Here is a 19,767-nt window from a genome sequence, read left to right on the forward strand (position 1 = left end):
GGGGTGCGTAAATTGCCGAACTATGCCCTGACCCACCGCGGACACTGTGTTTGACCCTAGAAGCATTTGGAGCTCAGCCAAGAATGCAAATACTTTTCGGAGACTGCAAGAACTGTGGGATAGCTTGAGTCCTCCAGGCCATGAGCGTCCATTTGATTCTTTGGCTTTCAGTTACGCTTGTCACGCAGCAGTGAGCTGAGTCCCTGCTATGGCGTCTGTCTGGAGATTTTTTTAAAATGATTTTGAATTTCGTCTTCTGTAACGGAGCGCTGATAGAACAGATTTGCCTGCCCTTACAGCAATCACATCCGCATGGTCCATGCTGGAGCTCTTTCTTTATTTTGATTTTTAACTGCCTCGCCACACGTGCTTATCGGAGCTCCACGCTGGGCAAACAGGAAATATTCAAAAGTTCGCGGGGCTTTTCCTGTCTACCTGGCCACTGCATCCGAGTTCAGATTGCTGTCCAGAGCGGTCAGTGGTGCACTGTGGGATACCACCCGGAGGCCAATACCGTCGATCTGCGGCCACACTAACCCTAATCCGATATGGTAATACCGATACTAGCGCTACTCCTCTCATTAGGGAGGAGTACAGAAACCGGTTTAAAGAGCCCTTTATATCGATATAAAGGGCCTCTTAGTGTGGACGGGTGTGGCGTTAAATCGGTTTTACGCTCCTTAAACCGGTTTAAACACGTAGTGTAGACCAGACCTTAGACGCAACACTTGTTTCGCACCCTGACTGACTCAAAGAAGGGAACAACTGGATAGGCCATTAATACTCATGTTTGGTTTGTGAAATCATCTGCCATATGAACAAGTCAGCCCTCACTGATGACCATGTGGAATTATGAAATGTTTATTGTACAGAACCCAATTGAAGACTATCAAATCCAAATATGATCTCTGTAAATATGTACATTTTCTGTAATACAGTTCAGCTACATTTATAAAAATTAAATAATTGTTTTATACAGTTAGATTTGTGGACCCTTCTTGTTACAGCAAAACTAGCAACAATATTTAACGTGGACAAAGATACCAGATTGGGTATTCCTTGGTTATGCTTCCAGTAGCTTAGGACGAAAAAATTCAGAGATAGAGTGTCTTCAGCTGCCTGCAACAAATGTACAGGGAAGGCACACAGATATAGCTCACTGCTTTTGGTTTAAGATTACACCACTGTTTTAACATTAATGCATTTTCCCAGAACACTTTCAGGGACAAGAAAATTAGCTCTTAAAACAATTTTTCTTTTGTTTTTTTAAAAAGAAGATGCCTCTTTAGTAGTCACTAAAATGCTGGAAGTATCCCTATGATGTTTATATTTATAGTCTAGCATAGATTGTTATAACAGATAGGGTGGGATAAGCCACAACAAGCTAACTGCTAGCAGTGCAGGAATGGTCTGAGCATATTCCCCCATCATACGGAATGTTGCCATCAAATAGTTCCGGGGTGGGATTAACAATAGCGGGGTAGAACTACTGTGGGTGAGCTGGAGATTTCAAAGTTGTCACTTCAGATAACATTTGATGACTTTTTACAGTTAGTGTAAGTCTTTTTTGCCTGTCTAAGCAGTGGATAGTAATGAGAAGCATTTCAGCTTCATGGTCTTCTCCATCCTTCTGTGTGAATAAGGGCTACCTGTCAAAGGTGAGCTCCTGCTGCCTGTACTGTGATAGCACTAAACACGGGTGTGCTGACTCAAATGCAGTGTTTTGGGGATATTTTCAAGGGGGGAGGGGGAGGAGCCAATAACTGTCGGTGGTTTTGGATGTTGACAAGTCTTCCTGACAGTGAAAACATGCAAGAAAATAGGTGAAACACAGCTTCAATTGTCATAGAGAAATGGTCTTTTTCTCTTTGAAGTTAGCAGCGATTCTGGAAGAAAACACACCACTAGGAAGAGTAGCTGTAAGCTGCTACTCGTTTTAGTGTTACACATATCATCATCCCTGTTAAATGTTTAGTATCTTGTGTTTATTTTTTCCATATTTTTCATTAAACTTGTCCAAGTATTTGTAACCACCAGAACTTTGTATATTTATATGGACAAAAACTTATTACAGGGATTCTTTTCTAAAGAACAAAAGAAGTGTGAGCAGTAATATCGCATTAAATAAAATTCATGAAGATCAAACAGAAGGAAAAAGCTGTGTTAAGATACTTACTTTGTTCCTCAATGGTACTTAATTTCACTTTTACACAGGGTTCTGGTCTTAATGGTTTTATATTACATTTTAAATCAGTCCTATTAAGATGCACCACAATTTTCCTTTAAAAAAAGCTTCCAGGTCCAGACTTACTGCTTCTAAAGTTAAGACCAAATCACTCAGTACTTATTTACAAACGCATGTATGTCTATATGCCACTTTATTGTTTTATACATAGCTTCTCAATGATGTGCAGCTTTAAGTTTCACTTGTGACATAACAGTTTATAATTTATTTGGATAAAGCAGGAGCACCCATATGCACAGAATCTGTATGTAAAAAGCCAAAAACTGGGATTTTTAAAGTTGCCCATGCATTTTAGGCACTTACTTCCCTTTTGACTCAGTAGGATTTTGGCACCTAATTCAGGTTCTTCTCAAAAACCTCAGCCAAAAACTAGCACATTAAAAAAAAAAAAGTCTCAAACCACAAGCAGGAGAAATGAGCTTGCTTTGGACAACAGGATAATTTTGAAAAGTAATATTCAATTAAATTGAGGTTTCATTCGAATCTTGTTAGATTACCACACAAATGCAGCTCTCTCCCGTAACATCCGGACACCAAAGCGTTGCCATTCTCGCTGATATATCCATAGTTCCTGGGTTGTATCCAGACAGGCCAAAACTGCACCACCTTTCCATGCAATCAAGCGTGGATCCATATCCTAAAATTAAGAACAAGGATTGCATAAAAATTACGGGTCTGATTTTCAGAGGTACTAAATACCGGCAGCTCCCATTTAATTTTAAAGGTTCACTCAGCACCTTTGAAAATCAGGCCAACAATTTCCCCCAACATTTTTGTGTGATAAACATGGGGAAAATATTTAGGTTTAATTTATTAAGGAACTTGGAAGTCACTGATTTTACAGTGTATCAACAAGGAAAGTCAAGCCCCGTGAGTAAAACTATTGAAAAACTATTGAATACTTAAATAGTTTGGTTTTAGAAATTTAGATGATTAATGCCAAATATTATTTGCACTCAATACTATGCATCCTGTTATATTTCTTACTCTTCCTTCTTTGCTAATGTCAACTCAAGTTACTGACAAGCAGACAGGATTAGTTATCTTTCACCATATTCCTCATGGCCACTCCGAGTCCCTTTTCCTAAAACTAACTTTACTAGCTGTTGGTTAAGTTTCTTATTCTGAAAGAAGCAATTAGCGATAATCTATCAATTGTAAAGCTACTATAACTAGTCATTCTACTTCCAGATACATATATCTGTAGTGGAAGCTCATAGTATAGTGATCTGAAAAAACAATCTGATCTCAGGTCTCCCATAAGGCATGTAACTGAACTGTGATAGTTCTGAAATAATTTTTATTTTATTTTTTAAACTTTTAGATTCCAAATAGTCTATGAATAGTTCACTAATTCAGCTTCATTAACATCATACCTTAGGTCTTGTAATGACTTCTACATTTTCAACAACTCTTCTGAAAGAAGGAGGCATTTTGTTGAGAATTCGGTGCTGAAGAAATTCTTGAGCTTTATGAAACATCAGACCTCCTCCCACTACTAGGATAGAACTATACATCTTCTTTTTGGTATCATCAGAGGCTGGAATGATAGGAGATACATATATATATATATATATATATATATATATATACACACACACACACACACATATACATATACACATATAAAAACATAAAATAAACAAAACTGAAATGCTAATACTACCTAAACTTGGATTATGAAAAACTGCATAAAAGTCGAAGTAGTTAGGATTAGTGAAAGTTATTGTAGGAGCAGACATTTCTCAGTTACTAACAGCATGAAGATATTTAACAAAAATGGGCTTTCATAAAGCACTGGAAATGAGAGACAGTACAGCAATTTATTTTCTAGATAACAAAGCTAAAGGAGAGAGAGAATTCTAGTTTCTATAAGGTAATGAAAGATGTTAGAATTTGATATGAATCTGGACCAAGTGATTGGGATCTAATTACAGTATTATGCAAATATAGTTCTTACCACAGCAGTCAATACTATGAAGAATGGCTTTGTCAAGGCCTAGTGCTTTGCCTTCAAACTGGGATATAGCGGTTTTCCTGGACATGTGTGCTGCTAGGGGTTCCTCAGACTCATTTCCAGCTATTATACAATCACTCTGAGAGGATCCCAGTTCCACTTCTTGTGGATAAATCCTCTCTGAAATGTCTGAGGACTGGCCACGCAAGTCTCCCTCAAATCCACCAGGCTTGGACATGGACTTCCTATCAGCTGTAGCTTTTGCAGACTTAAAAACAAAATAAATTAGTAAGTTAATTTTATTAATTTAAAAAATTCATTTCAAATCCTCACAGGTTGCTTTGGCATAGGAACAGTGTTCAATGACTCAAATAATATAGCACTAATTTTTCTTTTGCTTCTTTTTAGCTTACCGAAAAGAACTGTTGAATGTTGCATTTCCACCCTACACAAGTATTATTCTAAACCACAACTTTTAAAAAAAACACCTCATTTTTGAAGTCCATCAAACATTTCAAGTGGGTATCATGTCATAAAAACTATAATGTAGTTTCTACAAATATAGAAGTTTTATCTATGGGAGCTTATCTACACATAGTTAAAGCAGTATATCCCTTTAGTGTGGATACAGTTATACTTGTATAAGAGGTGCTTATATCAGTTTAATTTAGGCCTGGTCTACACTAGAAAACTAGGTCGGCTTTATGACATAGTTAAACAGACCTAAGGCCTCATGTAGACAGTGCTTGGTTGATGGATGAATTCTCCTGTTGACCTCACTACTGCCTCTAGGGAAGGTGGATTACCTACGCCAGGGGTAGGCAACCTATGGCACGCATGCCAAAGGCAGCACGTGAGCTGATTTTCAGTTGCACTCTCACTGCCCGGGTCCTGGCCACCGGTCCGGGGGGGCTCTGCATTTTAATTTAATTTTAAATGAAGCTTCTTAAACATCTTAAAACCCTTATTTACTTTACATACAACAATAGTTTAGTTATATATTATAGACTTATATTTTAACATTTTTAGAAGATCTCTTTCTATATCACTGGCACGCGAAACCTTAAATTAGAGTGAATAAATGAAGTCTTGGCACACCACTTCTGAAAGGCTGCCAACCCTGACCTACACTGACAGGAGAACCCCTCCCGTTAGCGTAGATAGTGTCTAGACTGCAGTGCTGCAGCTATGCCATCATAGTGTTTCAAGTGTAGACAAGTCATTATTCCCATTACATTTTCTAAACCCATATAGTTTTAATAGTACAAAAACTCTGTAGATTCGCCTTCAATTAATACAAAATCCTATACATTTGCCTGCTACAAATCAGTTAATTTTTTTACCCATATAAGTTTTACATTTACAAAGGATTTGTGCACTTTTAATTATTCCCATTATTTAATATTTATGAAGTGCTTCAAGTGCTGTATAATAATTTAAATTATTCATAATTCACTGTAAAAAGGTTTTTTAATAAGTCTTTGTGAAAAAGATGCAAATTATGAGAGATTTCATTTACTACAAAAAGATGTGCTGAATGTCTCCATTACTCCATGCCAAGAGTGACATTTAGCATATAATTACAAAACTAACCTTCTATAATTATTACAAAGCATGCTAAAGATGCTGCCTTTCAGATGAGATGTGAAGACAGAAATCCTGAGTAGGTGTAGTTGGTAAAAACTCCATGGCAATTTCTGCAAAACTGCCTTAGCTTCAGTATTCTGGCCAAATTCTAAGATGGGCAATTGCATTTTGCCCTACATAAGATGCCTCCGTTGTCTCTAGTGGATATGTTATTCTTCACTTCCCTGCCTAAAACCTGTTCTGTAATGCTTTGGACACAGAATAGCTGACATCTCTCAACTAAGAGATGGCTTCTGTTCAATGGTGGGAGAAACACACAGAGGCAATAATTATATTAACTCCTGGGTAAATGGTAGCTTTCTGTGAAAACTAAACATTAACACACCTGCTCTTGTTTACTTTGGGTAGCTAACAGATAATGTTCATCATGAGGATCCTCTGGGTCACCTTGTGACCTGTGTTGCAAAGATGTCATTTTCTGCCCAACAATTCCAAAAGTTGCTGGATAAAACAGAGCCATCGGAGCCTGGGTAGTGAAAGATGAAAAAGTTTAATACAATCTTCTGTTTAAACAATTATTTTTCAAGTTCAATGTTTGTCCATTAAGAAATATTCTTTTAAAAATAAAGCCTAATATTTTTTAATGGATTTACAATTGTAAAGTGTCTCATGCCTCAGAATGAACAGATTACTACTTTGTTTCAAATAGCCTTTTAACTGGGAGAAGTATCTGAGTCCTCTTTAAAAAGAGTTGTAAACCATTACAAAAACACAAACACACGTATGTACGCATGCATATTATATATATATTTTAAATGTGGTATCAGACTGTCAACTAGTGTTCATCAGCATTGCAAGTGTATTACAAAAAGTCATAGTAGTGAGACATGAAAAAAAACTGGTATCAGCATTCATCAAGTATAGGAAGTAGGTCCACAGATAGGAGGACATGTCAGATACTTAATTGGTATTAGCCACAAGCCAGAGAGGTAATGACGTCGTCACCAGTGATGCATTAGAGATGCTTCAATCTGTAGCAAATTGATTTTAACAGCTTTTAACCAAGTGCCCAAAGGACTGTTAAAGCATACAACCTTTGTAGGGTACATCCAATAAAATGTGACACAGTAAGAGGCAGCTTAGTAAGGCATTCTATGGAGTACTGGGCAATGGGGCATATGCTATGGAAGGGTAGTGACAGGTATGCGTCCTCAGTATATTATTGCCAGAAGCTGGGAATGGGAGACAGGGGATGGATCATATGATGATTATCTGTTCCGTTCATTTCCTATGAAGCACCTGGCATTGGCTGCTGTCAGAAGACAGGATCCTGGGCTAGATGGACCATTGGTCTGACCCAGTATGGCCATTCTTAAAGCTGTGGCAAGGCATCTCTTTTCTCTTGCCAGGAGACTTAGCGTTTCCCCCCTGTTGTGATGGCAGGCCTGGGGTAATCAGCCCCACTCAGCCAGGGTTTGCCTTCCCCCTTCTGTGCTCCCATGGTTGTATTTTCAGGGTAGGCCTGAGGGTTGGCTTAAGGAGTGATTTTCCACCAAACAAAAGGAAACAGTCTCTTGAACAAAAACCCTAGGGGGGTAACTTTCGCTGTCCCCCTCGCTGGAGCAAGGTGTCATCCAGTTGGTTACCCTGGGGTGTCAGTCTTTCCGCTAGCAGGCACTCAGGTTTGGCTGTTTCCCCTATGGGAAGAAGCACAGCCTCATCCTGGAACAGCCTATTCCCCTGCTGCCATTAGCCTGGTTGGGGGGGTGGGGAGAGAGGGAGGGAGGGAGAGAGAGTGTGTGTCCTTTGCTCTCCCCAGAGGAGGGGTTTTTAAAGGCCTCAGACAACCCTTAATTGGATTCAGGTGTCCCTGATTGACCTGAGGTAACCCCTTCTCCACTTACGGGAAAAAGGGCCTGTAACATTCTAGGGCTAATATATCTGCCTTTAAGTAACCTCTTGCAGCTGTCCGGCCTGACTTTGTCACCAGGTTTTATTATTGTGCACACACATTTTGAATTTACCTGTAGTTTTTCATCCCCTAATCGGAACTGGTATAATAAGGCTGGAGAGTCTGGATGACGAATCTGGAACTCATGGTCTTGCAGTCCAGAAATATCCTATTTTTAATGGAATAGGGCAACAAAGGTAATCAATTCTGTACAGTCTAAGATTACTATCTCAAAGCTTTTTACTTGTATTCATCAAGACAAAAAAAAAATAATGAAACTCACTTATGAATCTGAATTTTGTTTGTATTTCTTGTTTTCCAAAGGCTTTGTCCTGCAACAGGATCTGCTAATGCAGCCCTTTCTGCATGCAGATTCCCACTCAAGTCAACATGTCTGTGCTTGGGTAGTGGAATCTCACGTTAGCGGATCCTGTTGTATGATGGGAACTATGTGACTCAACAACCCAGAGGATTAATTGAACCATATGGAAGGAGCTCAGCAAGAAGCTTGCTGTGGGGAGCCCTCAATAGTGATGCAAAAATTATATTAATAAAATTATTTTAACTTGTTTGCACCTTTACTGAAAATTAAGACATAGCTACAAGTATGTTATAGCCAGAATGTTTGGAAACATAACAGTGAATATGCTTAGTTAGTGGTGTTACAAAATATTAAAGCTAATCAAAGAAATTCCTAAAGGTTTCTGCTTCCATCTCTCAAAGACAAGCAATATCAAGAAGACAAACCATGTCAGACATGCATGTTTTAACTACAGGCCAAAGTGTAAAAAAAGAATGTAATGTGTGTTATCCGAGCCATAAATTTAAGTGGCTACACCAACCCCTCCATCTTTTCAAAGGAAAATCTCTGCTTGTGTTTTTGAACTCCAGGAAAAATATGTAGAGTTGGAAGCGTTTTAAACTTTTGTTGATTTCTTAAATGTGGAAATGGCAAACACCTTTTGAGATGTATATGTGCAAATATTTTGTATCTAAATGCAAGCATTCATGTAACTGGTATCATAGTTATAGGACAGTGAAATGTTTTATGCACAAATATAGCAAGGTCATTTGATGCTACAACTGGATACTAACATTAGAAGCCTTTTAAGTATACTTTATATTAATGGGGAATTAATTAATTACTAATAATGCACAAGAAAATCCTCACCCAACTCAGGAAGACAAGAAAATCATTGTTCCAAAAACTGTCATGTAGAATCAACAACTTAAGCTTAAGACTTTTTCCCCACCTGGTCTAAATGACAAAATGTCTCTTTTAAGTGCTGAAGGAGAAGGCAGTCCATTTTATTAGCTAACTGACAATCCCTGTAAGGAAACCCAGCTCGCTGCATAAGCCAGTAAAAACACCTCGATACATCAGATCCACCATATGCAAGGCACAACCTAAAAAAAAAGAAAAACAGATGAACATTAATTTATTCACTTTGCCCAGAGCTAACATTATGTATCAGCCTAAAAATGAACATGGACAATATTGTTCACATAGTTTGCATAGCACATAGGGCCAGCTCCCACTCTCTTTACAGAAGCAAGAACTCTCTAATATGGATCATACAGTAGAATGGGATGCTCCTGTTGTGAAAGTCCTAAGTATTAAACCAAAAAACAATTAACCACATTAATAAGGTGTTGCCCTTATGCATATCTACTAATAAATCCTTTTTACTTTAAAAACAAGTAATGTAAGATAAAACATCTCCATCCCACCCTCATTAGTAGTTTTGTAGTAATTTTGCTCATAAAGAAAAAATTACCGGGTGTTACGGTGTGACACTCCATCCTCTACACAGCAAACACTTGTCTTCTGATCGCCTACATCTATTATACACGCACTACCTAAGCCACTTCCAAAAGTAGCACAGACAGACTCCTGATGGACCACTATACCTAAAAATATGAGAGGAAGATTAAGTCTGGTTTTAAATCAAGCTCCAGACATTTAAAGTAAATACTTAGTTTTTGCGTAGTAGATTTTTAAAATATGTAACACTGAGGTCCTAATCCTGTATTTAAAGTTTAAATTGTGCAAAACAGCCACATTTGCCAGGAAAATGTTGCACCTTCCCACTGGTGAAGAGATCTTTTAAGCCTTTGGGAAAGATAAATTAAGGATGAAGTGGGCGTCTACATTGAGTTTCTTTCCTTTTATGGGTTTCAGAAAGAATCTGGACCTAACATTAACCTTAATTTTGTAGTGGGTATTAAAGGGCTTCAATTACCAGTAGCAGGATGTGACACTTTGAGGTTCAACCCAGACCTGTAGGGGGTCATGTCACCAACTGTCCTGCAACCCTGAGTGCCTTAACTGCTAAGCTGCTGTGGTTCACGGCCCTGAGACCAACAGCCAGCCTACAAGCATGCAGGTCACACCTTGGCTTCCACCACCCAGTTACTTTTTGCAGGGTGAGCCCAACATTCCCCCAGCCCCAAATTTCCCCAAACTGTCTGCCCTGTGGTGTCCACCTCTCCTGGAACAGTCATAGAAATTAAGTTTTCTGCTCCTTTAAAAAGAAAGTAAACAGCAGCTCATTACTTTAACTGGAGTTCGAGAAACTTTTTTCAATCAAAGCACTGCACTGGTTTATAGTAAAACATTTGCTAACAAAAAGTCATAGGTTTAAGTGAAATCAAATAACAATAAGGATAGAAATGGTTACAAATAAAAAAAAGTAAAAATATGCTTCTAAAACCATTTCAGCAAGTTACAATCTTTGCCTAAGCAGTCTTCTCACCTATACTCAGATCCCAGAGACTTCAGCCCTCTTACTTGAAAGATCAAAGTTCTGTGATTTCACAAACTCTGGCCCCTTCATTCCCTCAAGTGATGGATGCTAAAATGGCTTCCTGTCCTTGCTTATATTTTCCAAAATTCAATAACCTTGCTTCAGAAGGCAAGAAGCCATGCTGGGGGCTCTGTGTGCTGTGTCCACCAGGGAACTGTTAATTTTTGCAGTCTTCTCCTCTCATTGTGATAGTTAAAAGGCTATCTAACCCACTTGCTAAATTGATGGCTATGTTTATCTTGTTTGTAAATGTACCTTCCTTGTCCCTTCCTGACGATCAGGCTGGTGAGACATACAAATACGTATTCCTTTGTTTAAGGCTGACTAGGTTTATACATTGCTTGCCAAATACATTTTAAGAACATAAAATTCTAGTATGTATTTATAACTCTTATAATCAGCATGTTACCAGTTTGCATACACCTCACATGACACCTTTTAGACACAGATTATGACAACAGTGAATTAGCGTATACTGAGTACGTCAGGCCTGACAAGAATTGCTGACACAGAGTAGTGAGCCACCAATGGGCCTCTATGTCACATAGGGAAGGCATTTTTCTCCCATTTTTGGTTTTAATCCAGTCATTTCCTTTTTAAGTTTTGAGTAAGTTCTTTAAATGGATAAACAAGGTTTGATACCATGCTTCTGTGCATCCCCTTCAACCCACTTTCATCCCTCACAAACATTTTCTTCATGTTTACACCCCCGCCATACACTTTCACTTGTAGAGTAATAAACAAAGACTCCCTTCAAATCCCCTTCTTCTGAACTCTGAAGAGAATTGCTCATTTTAGGCAAGTAGTTTGCAGACCAATATATAAGGACTAAATTTAAATGTAGGTCTTTTAAATAGAAGACACGGAGTTTAGTAGTTACATTCAGTAATTAGTTCAGCTCAACACTGTGTTAATGTTTAGGAAATGGCACCCTCAAGTGGAGATGTTGATATTTTAACTTCTATAACTTTCCAGTGTTTCATACTCATGCACCCTCACATACACTGTTTAATCCGTTAGACTTAGCCAAAGAAAAACTAAAAATGGAGGCTTTAATTTTTTTAAACTTTGTCATCAAACAGGCTTGGAGGAACAGGAAGAAAGTTTGGAAGAATTGAAAAAAAAATGTCTCTCAGCCTCTTGTATGTTGCTACTTTTTCCTGTATGCATTACAATGTAGACATAAGCCTTTACAGTCAAAGAACGAAAATTTTTTCTTTCCACATACCATTAAACATGTAGTATTCTCCTCATTAGGGTATGCAAGCCTAAGAGTAAGACCTTCTAACCAAAAGCTACAGGTCTGAGTTAGAAAACACCTGTAAAGTGAGGAAGGGACCTAACTGGCTATTTCATCTTACAAAGAAGCAGTAAATCAATTTAATTCATATACATGTATTTGTTTTGCTGGTTGTTTTCCTTCCACCCACTTAAACCTTTCAGATAAAGGGTCCCTTCCTTTTATCTTAATGAATGTTCTTTATCAGATACAGAAAAGGCTAAGCAAGTTCATACTACTGCTGTCCAGCAAGGAAGAGGAAACTATTTGTTGCTGAGAGAATGCTCAGGAATAATAAACAATAAAGGATATTAAACATAAAAGGTACACAAGGAGATATATATATGGTCTAATGCAGTGGCTCTTAAACTTTAGTATTAGCGACACCTTTCACACAGAAAACCTATGAGTGCGACCCCCCTTATAAATTAAAACCACTTTTTTTATATTTAACACTATTATAAATGCTGGAGGTGAAGCAAGGTTTGGAGGTGGTGGCTGACAGCTCGCAACCCCCCATGTAATAACCTTGCAAGCCCCTAAGGGGTCACGACCCCCAGTTTGAGAATCCCTGCTCTAATGGCTTGCAACTAACCACATTTTATCATTTAGTATGTTAACTATTGTATAACTTATTTGTTTCTACTTTCTAGGCCTCTCTTTTGATCTTTCAAATCTATTTAAGAGCTTTAAGTGTCTAACACAGAAGTGGATTTTCTGGCTCCTGCAAGGACTGTTTGATCAGTTTAAACTTAAGCACTCTGTTCATACAGCAATTTACACTGCCAGTGCTATAGTAACTCTAATAAACAAAATATAATGTGACACAAAGTGAGTCTTGGACTTTCAAAAAAAAACCCACCACATTATATAGAAAGTTTGTTAGCTTTATGAACTGAAAGGGAATTAAATTTCCCTATTTCCTATAAAAAGAAAGGACTTTCAAACTAGGGGAAAAAAACTTTGAAGAGCAAACAATTCAACAGTTCAAAAATCAATGTACTTTACTTTATAAACATTTTTTAAAAATCTTCCCCGCTTCGAGTGTAAATATTTAGGTCATCCAGATACTACTTTTGTACAATCCATCAGCGAAAAGGAGAATAACAGCACCTTGCATTTATATAGACCTTTTCTTTGAAACCCTGAAGGGGTTTGCATTGACACTTCATCCATCACTAAAATGCAACAGCAATAAGACGGCACTGAGGCTTCAAACATCAGTCTGTTACCATGCAAGATATCCCAATTCAAGAGAACATAACATAAGAACGGCCGTACCGGGTCAGACCAAAGGTCCATCTAGCCCAGTATCCGTCTACCGACAGTGGCCAATGCCAGGTGCCCCAGAGGGAGTGAACCTAACAGGCAATGATCAAGTGATCTCTCTCCTGCCATCCATCTCCATCCTCTGATGAACAGAGGCTAGGGACACCATTCTTACCCAACCTAGCTAATAGCCATTTATGGACTTAGCCACCATGAATTTATCCAGTCCCCTTTTAAACATTGTTATAGTCCTAGCTTTATGATTTACTTTGTGTAGGTTGGTGTGGAGCAAGCCTCACCTGAAGTGATCGGTTTGGTCTTTTAACAAGTAAACAAAGAGCATGAGTAACTTGCCGTAATGCTGGCTTACTACTTAGCCCTGCCAAGAGAGACAAGAGTTGCAATAGTGACTGGCAAGAGGCCAGGAGTACCAGTCTCAGAATAGACAGCAGGTCAGGCTCAGAAATCAGATGCCTTTAAAAAAAATCCTTAAGCTATACAAATTAAATAATGTTTTCACCTCTTAGCTCAGATTAAATGCTCACTTATTCACTTTTACCTGAAAAGCCCATCTTCATTAGGATCATATGTACGAGTTCTTTCACATGTTGTTTATTATATATGTCTGGTATTAGTAAAATGCATCTGTAATACTGAAGACAAAAGAAAATTAAAGGCAGTTTCAAATCAATGTAGAGTTCAAAATAATTCCTTCATATGTGCTAGAATGCTAGATGCCCCATGGTATTCTACTGAAAAAATACAGATGTGAAGGCACTGAGAAGAAGCAGAACGACTGGAGAAAGAGTGGTTATGTAAAAAAAAATTTATTTTCATCATTTAAAAATTGAGTTCAATGTGGTATCCAATGTCTGTATTTATAGGAGCTTAAGAAATGTTTAAAAACATTTCATGCCGTAACATGGCAGACACAAGAAAAGCCACCTGTTCAATAAGAACAATTAAGCAGGTTTAGCCTGGATGTGCTGTTGGTGGCCTGTGATGTGCAGGTCAGAGTAGATGATCTGGTGGTTCCTTCTGGCCTTAGACTCTGTGATTCTAGACCTCAGTCCCTTAACAACTCTAATCAACCTATGAACACAAAACAATGAAGTGAAATATTTTATGAATTTGAATTTTCAAAGACAATCCAACTTACTTTTAAAGTTTCAGTACCAAATGCTGCCCTCAGATAAGTGCACACAACTCCAAGTAAAGTCCATGGGAGCTATGCACGCTGGGGGACAGAATTTATTGAAAGGCTGATCTTGTCAGCGGCAAGATTAAGATATCTTAGGTGGCTCTTTAGTTGATACCTTCTGGAACTCTCCAGACAATGCAAGAGATGGAGTTAAAATAAGAGGCTTCACATGTGGGTGTAGTACAAACTTAACTCAGCTGAACAGACAGTCACCACAAGCTCACCTTTAAGTCTTTCAGCGGTATTTCCAAATATTTTTGTATTACATGCGACCAGATAACTTCAAGATCTGCTAGTACTGCAGTAAGGGAGCCGCCAGGCCCTGGGTGAAGGTTTAACTGTCCTCTTCGGATAGGCCAATGAATATTATAACAATCTAAAGGATTAACATATAGCGCCTGAAGAGAAAAGAGAAAGAAAGGTTAATAATTAATGCTAACAATCTGTTCTGTTCGGTAGCTGATACAACAGATTGCACACACACAGTGCACCACTTGGCCCTGATCCAGGATTGGGGCCCCTACACACTACTGCAATACTTTTTAAAAGTAACCTCTTCTCAAATGGAAAGACCTTTCCAACTGCAGCAATGGGAGCATGATTGGACAATCCAATACAGAATAGGAAAAAAATGGGTAAGTAGTTAAAGATCTGAAACTAGAAATCATCTGAATATGCATAACAATAGAAATAATCCCATGGAGTGGTTGGTAACATATTTCAAGTATTAAACCAGATTAGAGAGAAAAACAGTGCTTAATAAAACACTCTGAAGTATTGAAATAATCAATGAACAGATTATGTGGCATATGATGCCTTGTGCTGATCTGGTCACTGACTTCTTGCCTTTTCTGTACACTATACACAATGGGACAGTTTAATTTAGTCGATGAAGAAATGCACACTAGCTGAGGATCTGACCTATTGCTTTTATTAACAGCTAACTAAAAAGTTTCTTATGTTAATCATTGATGTTTAATTTGTATGGGGAAAAAACAACATAGGAAAAGGATTCTTAAAAGAACTATAGTTTACTCTAATTTTTTTCCAGGTTTGGGAATTTTCATGTCATGCTAAATGACACTAAATGGTCATGAAGCCTCTGAGAGGATTTGCCCCTCCCCCACAGCTAGAGTTTTCATCATTATTTACTGTTTGAATATTTAGGATAACTTGCCTTTTGATACATATTATATCAAATTGTGAATTTAAATATTTGCATTAAAAGATTATATCAGCACCTTGTTTCAAGGGGAAAGTGAATTCCTACCTCTTCTCCTACCAGATACTCAGGATGATGGGACGTATTTGTCCATTTGTTCCCAGAGCTGTGATCTAGAATAGCCGGCCGCATCTGTCTGTTGTATGATCGGGCCTGTAATGTAAATTAAGTCATGAATTATTAGGAAATATTTTGCCAATCATCTTTTATGCACAAGTGGAAAAATATACTGAAGGCCCATTTTGAGAATGCACTTTCCTCTTCTGTATGGCCAAGGCACATCTGTTGCTTACTGTTGCATGAACTGCTCTCCTTTTACCCTTTAGAAGATATCAAATTGAACTACTGTATAACAGAACATTTTAACAAACTATTATGAATGAGTTACCTGATCAGGTGACACTGGTATACGCCTTGCACCATTTGACATCTTTTTGGACCATATTGCTTGGTCCACCATTTTAAGGCCATTTTGTCTTTGCTCAGTACTTTCAGGTTTCTAAAAAAAATAACCAAAACAACCAAGCATAAAAAGCTCTCTTCCAAAATACAGGTAAAGTATACAACTCTGTATAATGAATACTGAAGCTGACAGTCAGTAAAATATGTGAGATCCCTATAGTAACTAAATGACAAGAGATGATGAGAATGCAAGTATGGTGAATGTACACTGACTTTTGGAAAAAACATTTGTTTCACAAGCCCAAACACACAACTGAAGTCAATTAGAGTCTTTCCATTAACTCTAGTGAAGAAGAGATAAATCGACCACCGAGCACTCTCCCGTCGACTCTGGTACTCCACCGGCACGAGAAGCATAGGCAGAGTCGACGGGAGAGCGTCAGTAGTTGACTTACCACAGTGATGTACATCAACTTCAGCTTCGCTATTTTCATAGCTGAAGCTGCGTAACTTAGACCGACTTAGCTCGCTCCCCATCCCGTGTAGACCAGGCCTAAGTAATAGTCTGTTCAGAAAATAAAATGTAAAAATATTGAAGATGCTAATTTGGTGAATTAATTTACATTAAAGACTCAAATTATAAATATCACTGTGTACAATTATTTAAATTTGCTCGTTCAATCATATTCTTAGAAGAGATTATACTGCGTAATGTATTAAATAAATTACAAACATCATTTTGAATGAATATGCTGCAAATGAAATCATCCGATTTTAACTTTATTCCACTCCAATCACCATTCCCAAAACATGAATGTAACGTGTGATGGGAGCAAACAGGAAGATCCGTTAAAGAACTTGTAATGTGTGCATATGATTCTTTCATTTAATGCGTTCAGAACAAGCAGAGGTGCTCCAACAGCATAAATTGTGCAATTCTGTTAACTTCAGGAGAGTGGCACCTGCTTATGCCAACAGTAACCTTGACCACCAGTAATAACAATTTCACCTAAATTTTGCCTATTAATATATTTTCTTTGTTGTTTAGTCACAATTTTTACTGGATGGTCTTTTATTTCATTCTTTTGATATTAGTTTTAAACCACCATGGTGTTTCTTCAGAAAAGTATGTTTGAATTTAACAACAGAGAAAATACGAAACCCACAATTCACAACCAATAGTCAATTTTAGCTGGCCTTGAATTGTTACAATTTCTGAACAACATGGCACTTACATTGAGTCCATCTCTTAGAAGCCAACTATCTTTGTATACAGGCTGTCCTTGATGTTTCTGTCTTCTTGCAATGATATGGGGAGTACTAACAGGAAGCGTGTCAGTGGCTCTCCCAATTCTCAGAGTTGTTGATCCAGGATGTATCACAACAATGAAGTTGCTTTGTATTTGCTGGAAACATTGAAATACACAGTAGTATACTACATGCATGTCCATAAGTGTAGTCCACTTCTGCCTATAATTCCCTAATAACTTCCTGAGTTTACAGTCACTTCTCCAAATGAGATGCCACCTTCTACAAATGAACGCCCTCTCTGTTGTTAGAAATGTACATTATAAAGTAGTGTCTTTTATCTCAAAGATTTCAAAGTGCTTAATCTATATACATACAAAACCACTGAAATGCACGTCGGGGGTGGAAAAAGGCAGCCAGCTAGGGTACTCACAAAATGCTTCACACTAGTGTACAAAAGGAAAATTTTGTCTCAGGATGCCAAAGTGTGTGTAATGCAGGCAGAGGCTAAACTTTTAATATCTCAAAACAACTTTACAACTGATGCTTATAACTTATGTTTGCTCCGGATATAACATGGATAAGATCGACAATGCCAATTACACAGTTCTGAGGATGTCCCCGGCACATATTCTGAAGTACCCCAGGTACCATAGAAAGAGAGATGCCTGCTCCTTTCCCACATGGGAGGAAAGTCTTTGAACTGTGCTAGGTGATTATTTTTCCCTTCTCAAAGTTTTTCCAAACTAGACAAAATTAAAAATAAGAACTTTACAATGAGATGATTTAGCTGCCTTTGAGCCTCTTCTGTCCTGGCCAGAGAAGGCAACAAAGAATCTCTTTGGATTCCTAGTGCAGCTCTTTCCCTTTCGTCTCAGGGGTCTTCCCTGCGGAGAATGCGGGTGCAGCTGGTAAGGGGAAGGAGGCGCAGCTAGAACAAGGTGCAGCACCTGTTCAGCGGGGAAGGGGCAATGCGAGGAGAAAGAAGAGAGATGCTCGTGCAGAAAGTGGGGGGCGCGCTGGGGGCAGCAAGGGGATAGCAGCGAGAAGCGAAGAGGAGAAAGGACCAGCCGGCAGGGGAGAAACAGAGGTGACCAGACAGCTGAGTGACATACAGTGTTGTGGGGTGGAAAGGATGAGCTACATGAGGGGAGAGGGGGCTGGGGGAGGAGGGGACCCGCGCCCTGAGAGCAGAGAGGACTGGAAGGGACCTGCAACCCCAGAGGACGGGGACTGGGGAGGAGGGGAGCCGTGCCCCGAGGGGAAAGGGGGCTGGGTCAGGGGGAGGGGAGGGAACCCGCACCCCCAGAGGACACGGGGCTGGGGACCCGTGCCCCCAGAGGACGGGGGCTGGGTCAGGGGGAGGGGAGGGAACCCGCACCCCCAGAGGACACGGGGCTGGGGACCCGCGCCCCGAGGGGAGAGGGGGTGTCAGGGGGAGGGGAGGGAACCCGCACCCCCAGAGGACACGGGGCTGGGGACCCGCGCCCCCAGAGGACGGGGGCTGGGTCAGGGCGAGGGGAGGGAACCCGCACCCCCAGAGAACACGGGGCTGGGGACCCGCGCCCCGAGGGGAGAGGGGGCTGGGGGAGGGGAGGGAACCCGCACCCCCAGAGGACACGGGGCTGGGGACCCGCGCCCCGAGGGGAGAGGGGGCTGGGTCAGGGGGAGGGAACCCGCACCCCCAGAGGACGGGGGCTGGGTTAGGGGGAGGGGAGGGAACCCGCACCCCCAGAGGACACGGAGCTGGGGCAGGGGAGCCGCGCCCCGAGGGCAGCGGGCTGGGGAGCTGCCGCAGGGCGATGGGCCGGGCGGTCTAACCTGCCCGGCGGGGCTCACCTCCTGCAGGGAGTCGGGCACGGCGGCGGGGACGATGGGCCGCTTGGCTCCGCGCTGCTCCCGCTCCTTGTCCCGCTCCTTGTCCTTCCCGTTCTCCGCTTCGCCTTTCTCCGCCTGGGTCATGGCCGCCTGCGCGGGTCCCCGCCGGCCAAGCGACACCGAGCGCCGAGGTCCGCGCGGGGCCTGCCCGCACACAGGCCGACCGGCGGCGCGCCCGGCGTGTGCGCGCGCCCGCTCCGGGAGGGAGGTTCGGCGAGCGGGCGCAGCGCCCCCACCGCGTTCCCAGGGGGAAGTCAGGCCTGGCCTATTGCTGCAGCAACGGCTTAGGCCTCCCCCTCCCGGGGCACATGCACGACTGAGAGGGGAACAGCCTCAAGGCACCCACCCCCTCCAACCGAGTCTGTTCCCTCCTGCAGCCCCCGGGCCAGCTGGCACCAGAGTCTCCCCGTTCCTGTGTTGTCACAGTAACAGCGATGATCATTCCCCCCCCTCCCCCAATTTATAATTTTGCGAGGGTGGAATAGTTTGCAGAGCAAGATCAGTGAAGAGATAGAGGGCGGATACTGCCACATCCCCATTGACCACCCTGTCATAGCTTGGCAGGGTTTACCTCTGGAAGCAGAATATGCAATGAGGACAGAACAGGACTGTCTGGGCAAGGCAGGTGATGGTATTCACCTGTAAAGCTGTATGTGTCAAAGAAGTTAGAAAATTATATCATTCCTTCAAGTTGGGAACATTTGCTGAAAATTTGAAATTG

The 19,767-nt window shown here is 40.6% G+C and overlaps 1 protein-coding gene across 1 annotated transcript; it reads right to left on the bottom strand.

Annotated features, from left to right (window-relative positions):
- Positions 1-2,344: 2,344 nt before the first annotated feature.
- On the bottom strand, positions 2,345-19,265 carry ACTR8 (actin related protein 8). The gene is made up of 13 exons (XM_039482013.1): positions 19,008-19,265; positions 17,156-17,326; positions 15,907-16,017; positions 15,567-15,671; positions 14,521-14,694; positions 13,655-13,748; positions 9,519-9,651; positions 8,994-9,147; positions 7,814-7,909; positions 6,175-6,315; positions 4,206-4,470; positions 3,622-3,785; positions 2,345-2,882 (listed from the first exon to the last, which is right to left on the bottom strand). The coding sequence occupies exons 1-13, from the start codon at positions 19,128-19,130 to the stop codon at positions 2,739-2,741; spliced, it is 1,875 nt and encodes a 624-aa protein (XP_039337947.1). The 5' UTR covers positions 19,131-19,265; the 3' UTR covers positions 2,345-2,738.
- Positions 19,266-19,767: the final 502 nt, after the last annotated feature.

The sequence above is a fragment of the Mauremys reevesii genome, linkage group 7 (assembly GCF_016161935.1).
Source record: "Mauremys reevesii isolate NIE-2019 linkage group 7, ASM1616193v1, whole genome shotgun sequence".
NCBI lineage: Eukaryota > Metazoa > Chordata > Testudines > Geoemydidae > Mauremys > Mauremys reevesii.